The sequence below is a fragment of the Eimeria acervulina genome, genomic scaffold (assembly GCF_000499425.1).
Source record: "Eimeria acervulina Houghton genomic scaffold, Eah_scaff103, whole genome shotgun sequence".
Taxonomy (NCBI): domain Eukaryota; phylum Apicomplexa; class Conoidasida; order Eucoccidiorida; family Eimeriidae; genus Eimeria; species Eimeria acervulina.
This window is the reverse complement of record NW_013550421.1, coordinates 54,661-71,041: the sequence shown is the minus strand read 5'-3', so window position 1 is coordinate 71,041 and position 16,381 is coordinate 54,661. Positions and strand designations below refer to the sequence as shown.

The 16,381-nt window shown below is 47.5% G+C and overlaps 3 protein-coding genes across 3 annotated transcripts; 1 reads left to right on the top strand and 2 right to left on the bottom strand.

Annotated features, from left to right (window-relative positions):
- Positions 1–356: 356 nt before the first annotated feature.
- On the bottom strand, positions 357–1,675 carry EAH_00016530 (ribosomal protein L11, putative; the record flags this gene model as incomplete). Its single annotated transcript, XM_013397804.1, has 5 exons — positions 357–482; positions 754–861; positions 1,022–1,142; positions 1,335–1,434; positions 1,588–1,675. 5 exons carry the CDS (start codon positions 1,673–1,675, stop codon positions 357–359), a joined length of 543 nt encoding a protein of 180 aa, XP_013253258.1.
- Positions 1,676–2,426: 751 nt separating this feature from the next.
- Positions 2,427–11,726, top strand: EAH_00016520 (hypothetical protein, conserved; the record flags this gene model as incomplete). Its single annotated transcript, XM_013397803.1, has 12 exons — positions 2,427–2,687; positions 3,284–3,365; positions 3,675–3,775; positions 4,089–4,365; positions 4,610–4,943; positions 5,956–6,048; positions 6,781–8,262; positions 8,840–9,054; positions 9,562–9,709; positions 9,917–10,501; positions 11,314–11,409; positions 11,648–11,726. The coding sequence occupies 12 exons, from the start codon at positions 2,427–2,429 to the stop codon at positions 11,724–11,726; spliced, it is 3,753 nt and encodes a 1,250-aa protein (XP_013253257.1).
- Positions 11,727–14,342: 2,616 nt separating this feature from the next.
- On the bottom strand, positions 14,343–15,455 carry EAH_00016510 (hypothetical protein, conserved; the record flags this gene model as incomplete). Its single annotated transcript, XM_013397802.1, has 1 exon — positions 14,343–15,455. The coding sequence occupies one exon, from the start codon at positions 15,453–15,455 to the stop codon at positions 14,343–14,345; it is 1,113 nt and encodes a 370-aa protein (XP_013253256.1).
- Positions 15,456–16,381: the final 926 nt, after the last annotated feature.

Below are 16,381 nucleotides of genomic sequence, written 5' to 3'. Positions count from 1 at the left end.
TAATGCGGGCTGGATTGACTCCATACAAAGTACAAATTAAAAAGACAAGAAAAAAACAAGTTCAAATCATACACGTTATTATTCTACCACTTCTGATCCATTCCCCCTTGCTGGTTGCTGTCGCTGTGCTACTGGTTTGCCTCCAACGAATTTCTAAACAGACACATACGTATAATATATATATATATATATATATATATATATATTATATGCATATATTGGTCTTAGTGTTTACAAATACACTATATTGTATATTTAGTCAGGGTTTACATATACTCTATATATATGTGTATACTATTATAGGTATATTCTCAACCTAGAGGACGTGGGGAGTAGGTGTGTTCTGCACATCCACTCTATGTCTTGGCGCTGGCTCTTCTCGCTGCTTTACGTCTTTGTCTCAAATCCTTTCGCATTTGTTCCAACTCTTCTACTGGGGTATAATCCCTTTTGCTGAATGCGGGCAGCAGCTGAGGAGTGACCTGAAGATAGAATAGACACATAAGAAAGAAGAGCCCATACAACAGAAAGAACTCGAATAAAGAAATAAGTCAGTGAAAAACCATGTCAATGAAACAAGTCGACAAAAACAAACGAATATGGCGGCAAAAATAAATGCCAATAGGAAACAAGTCAATAAAGAGGAATACGTCGATTTAGGAAAAGCACAGAAACGCAGTGCAGATGCATACAATTAAATTGAGGTCTGTTCTAATGAAGCTGAAATAAAACAAATAAAATTTAGAGAATCACCTGGATGCCCATTGCCTTGGCGGAGCCGATAAGGGAACGGCAAATGCCTTGGAGAGAAACACCAATAAGAGGCCAATCCATGCATTTGCACTTGGCTATATGATATATCTGCATGCAAAAAGAAGAAAGGAACAGGAATATGTCAGCACCAAACAATATTAAAATAGGTGATGCTGCTGATTAGCCCCCCTCATGCTGGCCAGGTAACATAACATGCGAATAGTAAGATAGTTAGACAGAAATATACGAAAACACTTCCGCTGTTTACCTCCTTTAAAGTCACATTCCCTACGATTTCTTTTCCTGCATTTTCACTACCCATTGGACACCTCGCCACTCGTAGCAGAAACCAAGTGCTGCTGGGTGTACGAAGGCTGAATTTGAACGTCCTGAACACACGCATACGCAGCAGATATGCATTACTTATTATTTAATTATTGTTTATATATGTATTTGCGCGGTTAAGCACTAAGTATTTACTTTAGTCAGCCCCTGCTCAGATGCATTCAGATGCATCAAACGACAGGAAAGAGAAAGCAAACGGGCAACGCTGCACCGAACGAGACAATCTAATAACGCACCTGTCAGGATTGGGAACAATCGTCACCTGTACAGGAACTCCAGGCCGTATTTTAGAAGTCCTCGCGTTGAATTCCTTGCAAAACGCCATCATGTTGATGCCTGCATGCAAACAGCATCACAACTCACTAGGATACAACTACGGATGAAGAGAGAAGAGAGTAGCTGATAGATGATCCTGAAGCAGTTGAAAGCATAAAGTTGGGAGTTTAAGCTATGAAAAATGAAAAAGAGGAGTATGCGCCACTGACGAACCCAGAGGGCCGAGCGTTTGCCCAATTGAGGGTGAAGGTTTAGCATTGGCTGCCGGAACAATCAACCGAAACCTCCCCAAGTTGTTCATTGCTACATCAGCGCTCTCTTTGTCTTTACAGCGCGAGAACTGCAGAAGTGTTCACGATGCTGTCGACGAGAAGAGGTGTGGCGAGACTTGCGAAACTGGGGAGGCAAAAAGAATTTACTGAACTTCCACAGCGCAAAACGGTGTAATGCCAGCTTTGCTTGTCAACTGGATGGTCACCAGGAGATAATGAGGACAAATGAACCACAAGGTCGTGAAGATCTGATATTTCTCCTGCTTTCACTTCCCTCGCCAAACAAACAGCAGAAGACGGGCAGTGGCGAGGCGGCTGATGGACTAGCGTTGGTAGTCCATGCAAGCAGGTTGAGAGAATTAAGGGGAAAATGAATAAAATATGAGGGAAAAAGAGTTTATCTTCTTCATTTGTTAGTACCTCTACTGTCAACAACTACGCAGACGTTTCAGTCCATCTTGCATGCAGTACGGAGGCTGCGAGTGAAACTTGTGCTGGGGGGACAGAAAGTGGAAATATAAGTTGATTTGAAGTATTATTTTCTAATTCCTGTTTCATGAGCATCGATCTTCTTCATTCTTATTGAAATTCCCGTGCTTTCTTTGCATCGCCAGCGGCAGTGGCGGCCAGTGTCGTGTCATGGAGCTTCCACGGCTGACTGCGGGAACCTGATTCAAAAAGGATCAGTAATTAGGTCTTTGTTTCTTTGCTTTTAACCGACGCCACGTGAAGAAGCCCTCGGAGTAGCAGCAGCGCAGATCACCACCACACGCCGGCAAGATGGCGGACCGTAAGGTTCTTGTCAAGTATTACCCGCCTGATTTCGACTTTGACAAATTACAGGCGAAGAAGAAGGCGCTTCGAATTCACCAGCAGCAACTAAAAAGACGCAGAGGAGATGTCTTCGATCCGCCACAGAAAAAACACAGAAACAAAATCATGAACGTTCGCATGATGTACCCCTTTACACTCAAATGCGGAACTTGCAGCGAATTCGTCTATGTCGGCACAAAATTCAACTCCAGAGTCGAGAAAGTGGAGGTAATTTTTATGCCATGCACGACAAAATGAGAACGAGCTCATCAGTTATTAATGTTTCAGAGAATTGCTTCATAATCATTCGACGGTTTATTATTACTCAGTGAATGGCGCATAGTAACTATTTAAATGATTTAGTTCAGCACCTTTCGCGCTGTTAAACACGCATTGTAGCTCCGCACATTATCCGTCATCTTTTCTTCGTCTTTCGTCTTTTGGTGGATTGCGTGTCAGCCGCTGTGCCTGCAACTCTGGGGTTTTGCACACATGTACATGCATATATACGTGTGGATCGTTGCTGCAATAGGAATGCATGCAGTATATATAATCTGTAGTATATATACTACGCATACTGCCTTCACGCGTTTTTGCACATTTGAAGAGATACACTGTAGGAGTATGTGGGCATATTTTCCCTTTTTTGTTGGGTCTGTTCTTCGTTTACTTCTTTTGCTTTCTTGTTTGCTTCGTTTGCTTTTTCCCTTAGTTAGTTTGTTTTCATTTGTTTGTTGTGGCTGCACATTTGTTCCTACTTTCTGTTAGCTTTGTCTTTAGTTTGAATCAATGTTTTGTTTCTTTTTGTTTCAAACGGATCTCAGGGAGAAGATTACTTGGGAATAATCAAATGGAGGTTCTACGGACGATGCCCGCATTGTCGAGCTGAAATTTGTTTTAAGACGGGTCAGGGGCTTTTCTTCATTTAGTTTATCTTCCCTCTGGTTCTATATTAATAAACAAGTTTCTTTCTGCTGCAGCTTGATTAATGTATTCACTCCCCTTTATTGTAGTGTATTTCTTCGTTCTCCTTTTAGCTTAGTTCCTTTCGGGTTGTTGCTCGTTCAGTGCATTCCTTTTTTTTCAGTTTATTTTCCCCCCTTTTAGTTTGGATTCGCCTCGTTCCCCCCAACATCTCATTTCTTTCGTCCAGCTGCTTGTTTTTCTTTATTGCCGTTTTTCTGGCCTTTTATTTGCATTTTATTTTCTTTTCAGATCCGCAAAACTGCGATTATGTCTTGGAATGGGGCGGCACGAGGATGTGCGACCCGCTGCGTGATCAGGCGTTGGCTGAGGAGCGCATGCAGAAGGAAGAGGTAAGTTCTTTAGTAATTATTGTTCATATTATTAGTATCAATAATAGTATTAATCAGCTTGTTATTGTTCTACTATATTCTGCTGCCTGGAGTCTTGGAGCATATTCATCGCTTCACCAGCTATTCTTTTCAATAATATATTGTTTCTTCCTATTCTATGCATTGAACAGTATTCACTACAGTACTTTTGTGGCTCTAGTCAGTCATTCCTCATTTTCACAGCATTTCGGCTTCCCGGTGTATCTCCATCTGGCGTTTGCCTCTCCCGTTCGTTGTTAATTCGGTTGCTGTTTTTTCTGCTGTTTGCTTCCAGGAGGAGAAGTTGGCGACGGATCGCGTCTCGCAGGTAGAGGCCTCACGTCAGGGTCTACAGCAGGAGATATTAGCGCTGGAGCAGCTCGCGGAGCTGCGGCGTTTGAACCGGCGCCTGCTGGATAAGACGGCGGCTTCTGATGCCGCGTTGGCTTTTCTTAAAGAGCGACGCATAAAGGAAGATGGAGAAGACGATGCAGCGACACAAGAATGGACTGAAATCGAGAAAAATGAACTGACATTCTTCAAAGCAGCCAGAGAATTCGACTCAGACCCTCGTAAGACAAACAGAAAGCCGTCATGGTGCCTCTCTTCATTGCGATTTAGAGTTCCTTTGTGCGTGTATTTAACTGTAGTTCACTTGTATGGATTGATATTTATTCCCTTTTCTTATGAAGGTAGGGGCAGCTGTACACTTTGTAGCATTGCCCAGCAAAACAGACAGCCTGTCCTCTTACCATCGTTTGCGTGGGCCGGTACGACATTTGTCTTCCCTTTTTTTGTTTTTTCTTCGCACTGCAGAATCCTCAGAAGAGGAAATAGAGGAAAGAAAGGATCACCAGGCTGCTGAGGGAGAGACGCCAGCAGGAGCAACCAGCAACTCATCGAGCAGCAGCAGCAGCAGCAGTAGCAGTAGCAGCAGCAGCAGCAGCAGTAGCAGTAGCAGCAGCAGCAGCCGCAGTAGCAGCAGCGGCAGTGGCAGCAGCAGCAGCAGCAGCGACCATGTGGATAGAAGAGCGAGCATCAGCAGCTCAAGCACTACCAGCACAAACAGATCATCGAACAGCGGTGGGAGTGTGGTTGATGGAGCGAGTAGTAGTGGCTACAGTTCTCGTGGGGGTCTTTCTTCAGGGGGGTTAGGGAGTTTAAACCCTTTTGAAAGCAAAAGTAAACCCCTAGACTTTGGATTGGGGGTTCGCGTTTCAGCGCCGAAACTGCTGGTTGTTAAAAAGCCGCAGCCCGAGCCCTCAGGCGATTGTTCATCGCTGTTAGGGGATTACAACTCCTCTAGTGGGGAAGAAGGAGAGGGTTGAGGTAACTCCTTTGTTTTTTCTCCTATTTATTTCTTTTTTTCAGAATGCTTACAGCTCGCGATGGCGCATGAATCGATTATTATTTATGATTACAATATCTTTTCCTGTGAATGCCAACTTGGTTGACTGTCTCAATTGTTGGACTGTATAATATATATATATATATATATACACCATATAACAACTGTTCAAAGGACGCACAACAGAAGTCGAAGGGTGCGAATGAAGAAGAATTATCCAAATGGTGCTAACGACACTAACTATGAAGTTGGGTTACGGAGTCTTGTCTCACTCAATTGGATGTACAGCCGGTCTTTAGGTGATTTTAGTAGATACTTTTAAACAAATTCCTCTTCTTTGCTGCTAAATGCTGCGCGAGGGGGCACAGCGTTTATTTATACTAAAAAAGAGAAGTGTTTGGATTTGAGATCGGTTTAAAACTATTTATTATTGAGATATTTGTCTTACACAAAAAGGAAGGAAGGAAAAGAAAACAAACACATTAACAACAAAGCCGGAGCGCTGTTGCCTCCATCGCTCCTGCTCCCGCTGCTAGTGCTGTTTTTCTTGTTGCATAGTGAAGCACTGCAGCTGATCTGGCAGGCATCTGTAAAAAGCCATAATTAACAACCAAAGTAAAACAAATAACACAAAGTTTATTACAACTTTCAACTCTACACCCTCTCCTGCAGCAGGCCGATACAGCTGGGGGCCTCAACCCGTCGGCGGCGCTGTTCTCTGGGGCCCCATTGTTATGACCTCTTTATTTCATTTCGTGAGAAGCATCAGTAATTGAATTCGTCGTTTATTTTCATTTATGCTACTTGTATCGAGTTCAATTCGCCCGGCACAAACGCAGCAGCAACAGCAACAGCAACTGCAGCAGTATTGGCCCTTCGGCCCCACAGCATCCCAGACGCTGGGAGTGTAAGCTCTTCCCTCTCTACTTATCTCCTTATATTTTATCTCTCTTTACTTCCTCTGACCCTCTCAGGTGCCTCATTTTGACGGTTGAGGCGGCCGCAGCAGCAGCAGCTGCTGCTGCCCCGTATTGCTGTTGCCGTGTCTTCCCGCAGCAGCAGCAACAACAACAACAACTGCAGCAACTGCTGCTCTGGCAGCAGCAGCACGTTACTGGAGAGCCGGCAGTATGCATCTGCTGTCTCGATTCTTCCTGTCTTCTCTACGAACTCCCGAAATTAGGAGCTGAGGCCTGCAAGGCCTCAGCTGTATGTACAGTATAGTAAGGACGCCGCACCCTCCTGCCAAAGCAGCCATGCGGGCAGTGTGGGGCCCCACATCCGTCGCCCCCTCCAGGCTTCTCCTGCTGCTACTGTTTTGCTGCAAGGGACAGCCCCGCAGGTTTCTTCTTGCAGAGAGCAGCAGCAGCAGCGACGGGGCCTCCGGTGTCTGCACCCCTGAGCACAAGAGTGCCATAGAAAAGCGGAAAGAGAGACGTGGTCGTATACCACTAGTGTCTTCGCTGCTGCCGCTGCTGTTATTGCTACTGCTGCTGCAGTTGCTGCTATGCTGCTGCAACACAGTAGAGGGAAGGCTAGCTCTGGGAGGAAGGGCCCCTCAGGCCCCACCTACTCTGGGGCCCCCTCAGCCGCGTGCATCTTTGCTGCGGTTTCCGCTGTCTTCTCCTTCACCGTCCAGTCTCATTCGTCGTCTTGATGCTGCACGAGGCAGCAAAGAGGCTCCAACAGCAGCAGCAGCAGCAGCAGCAGATAACAGGCCTTGCTTTGTCCTCTTCAACGGAGACGCGACAGAACTCGACCCCGAGGCCCTCCTAGCCCCTCACAAGGCAGCAGCAACGACAGCAGCAACAGCAGCAGCAGCAGCAGACTCTGCTGCAGCAGCCGCGCAATCGTCTTTCCGTGTCTTCTCCTTTTGGCATAACGCAGGGGCCCCCTCGGGCCCTCCACTGCAGCAGACTCCCGATGGTGCTTCTGCCTCTATCCCCTCTAGCAAGAGCACCGAGCACACTTCCCCAATAGTATCAGCAACAGCAACAGCAGCAAAAGCAGCAGCAGCAGCAGCAGAGGAAACACCAGTTGTGCTGCACCTGCCCGCGGTGCCTGGGGGATGGAGCTGTCAAACAGACGCAGAGGCCCTGGAGAGAAGTGCAGTAGCTGGGGCTGCTGTTGCATGCGGCGATTTGCTGCTGCTGCCGCTCTCTTTAGGGGCTCTGGAAGGCCCCTGGTCGTTGCTGCCGCAGCAGCAGCCTCTGCCTCTCCTCTTCTCCGCGCTGCAGCTGCAGCTGCAGCTGCGCTCGCTGCAGCAGCAGCAGGGCTCACCTCCCCAGTCTCTCTCCGTCGCAGCAGCAGCAAACCGAACGAAGCCTCTGGTGGTGCTGGTCAATGACCCCGTCTATGCAAACCCCACATCCCCAAGAACTGGAAGTGAAGGCGCAGCAGCAGCAGCAGAAGCAGCAGCAGCAGAAGCAAAAGCAGAGGCGCTACGCCTCACCGTTGCGCGTGCAGTCCTTCGCGTTTTAGAAACCGAATGGAGGGCAGTCGCCCTCGAGCTAGGCATGAGCGAACCAGCAGCGCAGCAGCAGCAGCAGCAGCAACAGCAACAGCAGCAACAGCAACAGCAGCAACAGCAGCAGCAGAAGGAGCTTATGCCTGCTCTGCGAGATTTGTTTTCTGTGCATGTTGTTTTTCTATCAAGATCAAAGAGGACTAAGTTGCCCTCGCCGCCTTCGCTGACTGCACTGGGAGCGACGGAAGCAGCAGAGCTGCAGCAGCGCCTCAACTCGCTGCTGTCTGTACACCGCACGAGAGACAAGGAAAGTACAGTGCAAAGTGGCCAACCTCAGCAGCAGCAGCAGCAGCAGCAGCAGCAGCATGGGGAGCAACGGGGGCTTGGTGCTGCAGTTGGAGAGAGATCAGGAGGCAGCAGCAACAGCGCGTTGCTGTTGCTTGACGATGCTGCTGCAGCCTGTCGGGCTCTACTTGCTGTGCCGGAGGGTTCTCTGTCTTCTTCACGTTCTCCTGTGCCCGCGGAAACATCTGCAGCAGCAGCAGCAACAACTGCAGCAGCAACTGCAGCAGCAGCAGCAGAGGCAGGAACGCTTAGCGCTGCTGCAGCACTGGAGTTTGATGCTGAAATGTACAGAAGGGAACTCCTCGCCAAGTGAGAGGCCTGCCTACACCTGCATGCACACACACAGACATGCATATATACAAATGCACATGTATGTATGGATATACATATATATATATATATGCGGAGGTAGATATAATATGCATACACACCTGCATATGTATGCATATGAATGTGTATATATCTACGTGCATATGTGCATGTATATGCATGTATACATGTATATACATATACATGTACATATCTACATCTATGCACCCAGTAATACACACGAATGTGCATATATATATATATATATATATATATGTAACATATATATAGGCTACGCATGCATATACAGTTGTACTTGCCGACGCCCACAAAATATGTAGACGAGGAGACACGCGTGGGGCAAGCGTTTAAACATGGAGGTGACGGGGTGTACGTACTCCTCAGCAGTTGTATGTTGTTACCTGATAAATAAATTCTTGCTTTTCTATGCGCCGCTGCCGCTGTTGCGGCTCCAACTCCCTCCGGTCCGATTGCTGCTGCAACTGCTGCTGCTACTGCTGCTGCGATTGCTGCTACTGTTGCTGCTACTGCAACTGCTGCTGCTCTTTTGCTGAAGGTTCCGGTCAGAGCTGGGGGAGGCAGATGGCCCTAAAGAGGGTTTGGAGTTGCTGGGGCGTTTGTTGGAGGAGTTCGACAGAAAATGCAAATTGAGCGCAAGGCAAAATGCAGCGGCGAGGGGAATAAGAAAAGAAGAAGAGGAAGCTGATGCAGCAGCAGCAAAGAAGGCTGTCGCAGAAACCAGAAAAGCCTTTGAAAATGAAGCTATTAAAGGTAAACGATAAAGCCACGCAGGAGGGCTTATGAGAGGACCTCTGTTGTCTTTCTTTTTGTCTCCCTTCGTGCATTGGTTCTTCTGCTGCTGGCTGTCCGCATCTTGTGCTTTCTTTGTCTTGGGTTTCTTTGACTGGCTGTTTGTATTCTTCTTGACCCCTTTTTGATTGTTGTTTTCGTTTGCTTCATCTGTTCTTCCAGATTGTCTCTGTTCGTCTCTGTGGCATGTGTGCCGCTCTTTCACAGTCTCTGTCTTTCCTTTGTTAGTTTGTCTATATCTCTTTTTTTTCTTTTCTTATTCTTGTTGTTGTGGCTGCGAGCATCTGAGGCATTTTGTTCGAGGTGTATTGCTCACCAGCCGCAGTTTAATACGTTCTATGGAATCATGTGCGTGTGCCTTATTCTGTCTTGCTTCGTTCTATTTGTGTACGTGCATTTATATATATTTACTCTTTTTATTGTTGTATAGTGGGTTCGTATATATTATGCTGCATGCGGTGGCTACAGAGCTTCGCACGCTGCACCGCCTGCAGCTGGAGGCCCTCCGTCTGCTGTCTGCACGGCGTTTCGAGTTGCTGCTGCAGCAACTCCTTGCCGGCAAAGCAGGCCCGCAGCAGCAGCAGCAACAACACCCCAATCTCTACGAGCTCACCAAGTGAGTTCTTGTGAACAAAAATATATAACACAAGTGCGCGCAGTGCTCACGACGAATTTTGACGAGTCTTCAGTACAGCGTCTATCCACCCCAAATGAAGCAGCATAATATAGAACAAAATATATGCTATTTTGCCTACCATTACTTAGCATGATATTGTGTTGTTTCTCGCTCTGTTGTGTACGTGTTGGCATGTGGGGCATGCAGCCGCGTCTCCAGCGCAGTGCTGCAGACGGCAAATAATTTGCAGCAATTCATTCGCGACCATCATACTACGATGGGCCCAGATGCGACAAGAAAGCTGCTTCTGGAAGACCCAGAAAGCGCAATGCAGCACCAGCAGCAGCAGCAGGGGCAGCAGCGGGGGCGGCACCAGCACGAAGCAGCAGCTGCGCGGGAGTTGTTGGGGGCTGTGGAGCGTCTTGCTGCTGAAGAGCGTCGCCTGCTGCTGAAGTCTCTGCGGGAAATTGCTGCTGTTGCGCTGCAGCAGCAAGAGCTGCTGGAGCTGCAGCAGCAGCGCCAGGCAGGCCTGGGCCCCTTACAGCGTCTTCAAAGGAAAGCTATGAACCGATTCCTAGCGACTGCTCCTGGGCGGGCGGCGTTGGGGGGTGTGCGGCGGCTAAACAGTGCAGCAGCAGCAACAGCAGCAGCAGCAGCAGCTCATATAGGACAGCTGCCGCTGCTGCATCAGTTGCTGCAGTCCCCTTTAGCGGCCTGGTGGAGACAGCGAAAGCCCATTGATATTTCTTTTCATTATTTGAGTCCAACGGCCTTTGGCTTGTCTCCCGTACGGTGCGTAGGCGGCATCTCAGTGCGCACCCTAAATAAAAAATAATATAAAATAATATAATATAATATAGCATAATATAATATAATATTATATTATATTATATAATTAATATAATATAATATGATATAATATAATTAATATAATATAGTATAATATAAGTAATATGATTTAATATAATTAATATAATATAATATTATATAATATAATATAATATAATATAATGTAATGTAATGTAATGTAATATAATAAAATATAATATAATGCAATATAATGTGATATAATAACCGACTACATAATGAAATGTGGTAATTATATATTCTAGTATAATATTTTGCAGTATAATAATTAGAAAATTCGATGTAATACAAGTAAATATTATGAATATATATACATAATATTCATTAGCCATGTGCATGTATACACTTAGGTATCTACTGTGAATGTATATACTACGGCACATGTCACTGTAAATAGTCTGTCTACACCAATGCAGCTGCATAATCACATCAGCCTGCAAAAGTGTGTACTTGCATGCGCACATAAATGCGTGTGCATATACATATATATATATGTATATATATATTTATATTTGTACATACAGATATATCTATACGTATGTATGCATGTATATGCATATATATATATATATGTATTTATATATATCTACATGTACGTATGTGAATAAATACGTATGCATATGTACAAGCTCGCACTACAGGCCCGGGGCAAGGAGTGTCGTCCTAGCGGCTGCCTGTTTCTTTTGCTGCTGTTTTGACGGGAGCAACTACTTGTTTCTTTTTTGTTTGTATTGTAGGAATACAGTGACGCTGAATGAGCCCTGGAGAGGCAAGCTGCATGTGCAGCCGCTTGCCAGCTGGACAGACACTGAACTCTTGCCTCATGAAAAGCTGTGAGATAACCAGATAAATCGAATGCACAGAAGACTAGAACAGCTTCACTCCGGTTTTCTGTTGCGAGCTAAACTCTAAATCCTAAGCTCTTAAGGCTGCCTCAAAGCCCGTATACTTTATAATCTTTGTTACGGCCAGCAGCCTGGGCCTGCTACTTGGCGTGCATCTAGGGTTTTTGCATGTTGTGCATTCGGGTTAGTGTTTCGGGTTTAGGGTTTGAGTGCGTGTTGACTTCAGGCTGCCCCCTGTCGCGTCTGCAGCAGACCTTCGCCGGCTGAAGGAGGACCTTGCGATGAATCCGCCGGAGACCGGCTAAAGCCCAGCGTTGTGTTTTATACCGCTTTTCATGAGGTGTACATTCAGAGGGCCCGCAAAACCCCTCTCAGATTCACTCATCAGTTTAAAGATGTTCAGAAAAGTTGTTGTTGCAAACAGACGGCGGGCTGAGGTCGGCGTTGGTGGGAGGTGGGCTCAGTTGTTTTTCTTACGTAATTTTTAACTCTTTCTCGTCAATTAGGTGGCGAAGATGCCGCGCTGAGAACTTCGGGTTCCGGTTTGAACGCCTTCGAGTGAGGAGGATGCGCGCAGTTTGTGGGGTCTAGGGTCTAGGGTTTGTGGTTTAGGGTTCCTTGCGCTGCAACTTGGCCTGCAATCTGCATTGTGTAGCCGTGCCATTCGGCATGGAAAGCAGGGAAACTCTCTTACATGCCTTCTTTTGAACTTAACCTCTAAAGTCTACAATCTTATCTCGCATTGTTTTGCACAGTCTAATCTAGTGACTATGGTAATAGCAGACTCTGGCAACGGTAACATGGATAATTTTTGTTGTCAGTATAGTCATTTATTTGGACTTACACTTTTGTTGCAGTAGGTTGTCTTGCGTCTTTGGGTATAAGTCGGTTTAGCTCTACTACTGGTGGTAAACCTGTCTCATCACTAATACAAGGAAACGTATCATGATTGTAGTGGAGTTGCTGCGTTTTCATTAATCTAGCTAGTGGGGAAAGCGAAAAAGCAGATACTGGACCCATTTAAAATACTGACTGAAGTGGGATTCGAACCCACGCCCGCGAGGACTGCGGCCTGAACGCAGCGCCTTAGACCACTCGGCCATCCAGCCGTCTGTCACCTTGATTTTGCGTTCCGTGATTCATTCGCACAAGTGAATGACAAAATTCCTGCAGCAAGAGTAGTTTTCTTTTCTATTTGCTCACTTCGTTTATTAAACTGAAGCGCAATAAGGAAGACCGTGTTGTGTGTTTATTCGTTGTTATGGTTTGCTCTTACCGCCCCCCCTCCCACACACACACAAACAGGAAGACGTGTAAGATTCAGAAATGCGCAGCGAAAAAGTTCTAATGAAACATGGGAAGAATAATTCAAAAGAAAACAGGAAGAGTGACTGAAGTGGGATTCGAACCCACGCCCGCGAGGACTGCGGCCTGAACGCAGCGCCTTAGACCACTCGGCCATCCAGCCGATCGCCTGAGCTTGTCTTAATGCGGACATTGGAATTAGGCGTCCCAAATAGGATTCAGAAATGCCTAACACTCCTAGGAAAGTCCAACTGCTTTTTATAAGGTTTGCATTACCAGCACTTCACACGCCTTGTGTAGTAGTGGTTCTTGTGGTCTTTAGCCTGTTTGCGCACGTCGTCTTGTCAATTTTTATGGCTGATTGTTTTGCTTTGACACAGTATCTGGACGTTGAGTAATATTTTGCACTAGGTCTATCTGCTATCGGCAAGTAAAGAATAACGAAGCATAACGAAAAAAGAGAGCTCCTTTTGTCGCAATGCGTAAGTGCAGTCTGCTGTTCTGCAACGACATAATTCAGACACTGGTGTTGAAACAGTAGGAAAATCTTACTTCATGTGTTTCGTTCCCTAGGAAAAAACTAAATATGGCTCCGAGGAATATCCCTTAAGCAGCATTTAGTACCAATAAAGTTCAACACCAAGCGTATTTGGTCACCACTACCCAGCACCTCCCATTACACAGGCGTGTGGAGTTCCTATCGACAGTACTCTTGCCAGAACGAAATATTAATATTCTAAATTCTTGCCCTTCTCAGGTGAAGTCCGAGAGATAATCTGGCTCTAGCATTTCGTTGTGCTTGCGCTTCGAGGAGTTTTTTGAGTGACTTGAGGCGGGTGATGGCTTCTGGCCTATCAACTAACAGTTGGCCTATGATCCATCTTCACGTACGTTGTGTGGTGCTCGTCCCTCTTCCCTCGTCATCTACTAAAAGCTATTGTTGTGTGGAGAGAGAGGTGCTACACCGATTTCTCTCAGCATCACTGCTTCATGCATTTCCCCTGCTTTGACCACCACCTATTCGTTGCCCAGACTCACACAAATTTGCTGACAGCTGCGCCAAAGTAGATATTGCAGTGCTTTCGGAACCTCCTCGCCGCTCCTCCCCAAGCACAGATATTCGCAGACAAGGGCAACTCTGAAACGCCCGGCGGCCAGTACTGTGCCCCCTGCCACTATCTGAGTACTGAATAGCATATCCAGTGCAACAATACCGAGAGTCAGGCTGGTCCGCCGCTATAAAGGTGCGCATTAAGTGACTGAAGTGGGATTCGAACCCACGCCCGCGAGGACTGCGGCCTGAACGCAGCGCCTTAGACCACTCGGCCATCCAGCCGGGAGCTCCGCGCGAGCTGTTCGGTCGCAACACGTAGTTTGCAACTTCCCACTTTTCCGTACATATATAGCTACACGGTGCTGCTCTTCAAATCGGTATTTCAATGGATGCGGGCGGGGCCTGCGGTGACTCCATCTCTACTGGCTTTTTGAGATAGTGTATTCGTGCGCGGGCTGCTTCTCTTAAGTCAGCAGCAACAACGAAGCACGGCTACGCCTAAGGAGATGCTCAGTATATCAAAGCCACTTGAAATGCATGTGCATGCACTCAAACATCAGTATTAGTCAGCAAGAGCTCGAGAAAGAATGTCTTCCCAAGCCGCTAGCCGCAAAGGAGCCGTCAAAGGAAAGAGGCGCAGCTGAGGCGACAGAGCTTCTAGGGGGTAAATGCAAATGCTCCTTAGAGAGCTGTGCGACAGCCACTGCTCAGCTGCAGCTCTGCCTCTCCCGCTGATGTCTGAGAAGGATCTACGCCTGTACGCCTTTTTACTGCTTCGGGCTTTTAAGTACTGCCCGAGAAAGTGTTCCGCCGCTCCCACACGCATTGCTGCAGCGAGATATATATTGCTCGGGTTGTACATGCAAAAAGCAGCGTATACGAGAGGATGCACCTGCAGACAGGCATCCGTGCCAGGACTGCGGATCCGCTGCTGCAGCGGAAGCAACTTCTCCATGTACACACACTTAGCTTGTTGCTCCTGTGCACCTTGGATGCGCTCATGCAGCAGCTGTAGCTGCATGCCGAAGGCCTGCGGGGTGCGCAGTAGTGCGTCATAGCGGCTCTGCAGCAGCAGTTGGTCGCACTTCCCCCCGCCCTGAGAGACTTCGTCGCCAGGCGAGGGAAATCTAAGGCCTTCAGCGGATCCCTGAGGTTGCACCACTTCAGGATCTGTAGAGGCACTGTCACCTGCACTCTCTGCTAACGTGCCGCCACCTTCTTCCTGCGTGAAGGCTAAGCCCCCTGACTGCCCGTCTCTGCATGTTCGCTGCTGAAGATCGGACAGGAAGTGAGGGAGGGCTTCTGCGAACGAAGCCAAAGAAATGCGTAACACGCGTAGCTGGGACTGCGGAGAGCAGGCCGTCGCGTCGGCTACAGGGCTCCTCAGGCCCGTAACAAGAGGCTGAAATGGTGAGGGGCGGATCTTCGGATGCAGTGATGGATGCAGAAGCCGATCTACTATTCTTCTGGATGCTAGAGCTCTGGTGTGTTGCGCCCTCCTGCCTTCAACATCCTCCTGAGCAACGGGTGCCGCACCGCCGGCCGCTTCACGAACTTCTCGAAGTTTACATCCTCCACACCATGTCGGGAAATAGCTATAAAACCCGTGAAATTGAAACGCTGCAGGGAAACTCGGCGGCTGTTTCAGCTGAGTGCAAGGAAGCAACTGCTTCATTCCCCTTCGTCACTTGCGCGCGGTAATAAGTGTAAAACCAGACCCGCAGAAATGAAAGAAGCACGCAATTCCATGGGGCCCGAATGCACGATGGCATAAGTTGAATGATCCTAGAAACATTCAACCCGTCAAAAGCAGCTGCTTTCTTTCAGGGCGGCACCAGTTACCTGATGCAAAATATCAATCACTATGTTACATGGCATACCCTGCGCGGTCGTGCTTCTCCTGCAGAAGAAGACGGCTTTCGAAACACCTCCTGTTCACGGTGTTACTTTGTAAATGTTCAGTTCAGTGGACACGCAAGATGCAGACACACAACAGCTAACCGTGAACCTGCTCACAAGATGGAAGTCCACAGATTCCAGAGGGCCGCATTGAGCCCTACTCCCGAAGGAAAGTGAATTGTTGGAAGTTTACAAATGCTGTAGAAATGATGGATATATTAATTGTGTTCGCTTGTGAAAATTGCAACGATCGACTCTTTTTCTGCATGCGGCTTCGGCGGGGCTGCGGCACATTCTCGTCGAGCGCCTCCACGCCTGCCCGTCGCTGGCAGTCCATCATATTCCTAAATGGAAGCTTCTGTAGGGTTTTGAACAAAGTCAGGTATTATCAAAGACATTGCAGTGTCAGGGTGCAGCCTCGGGCTGAGCTGCCACCGCGTCGCCGAGCAAGAGCCAGTGGCTCTCCATCGAGGTCCAGCGACACGGCGACTGCAAGGAGAGCTGCTCGACCCAGTGTAGAAACGCTGGGAACGAACGCTATCGAACGAACGCTGGGAACAGAGTATTGTACTTGATGTTTTTTTTTCAGTTTGCCGCCTATCACCCTCTCTGCTGCAGAGAGAAGGACGGTAGTGGCCAGCCACTAACTACCCAACTCCGCGAGACAGAGCGCTCTGCGAAAACCTCCGTTGGACTCTGGAG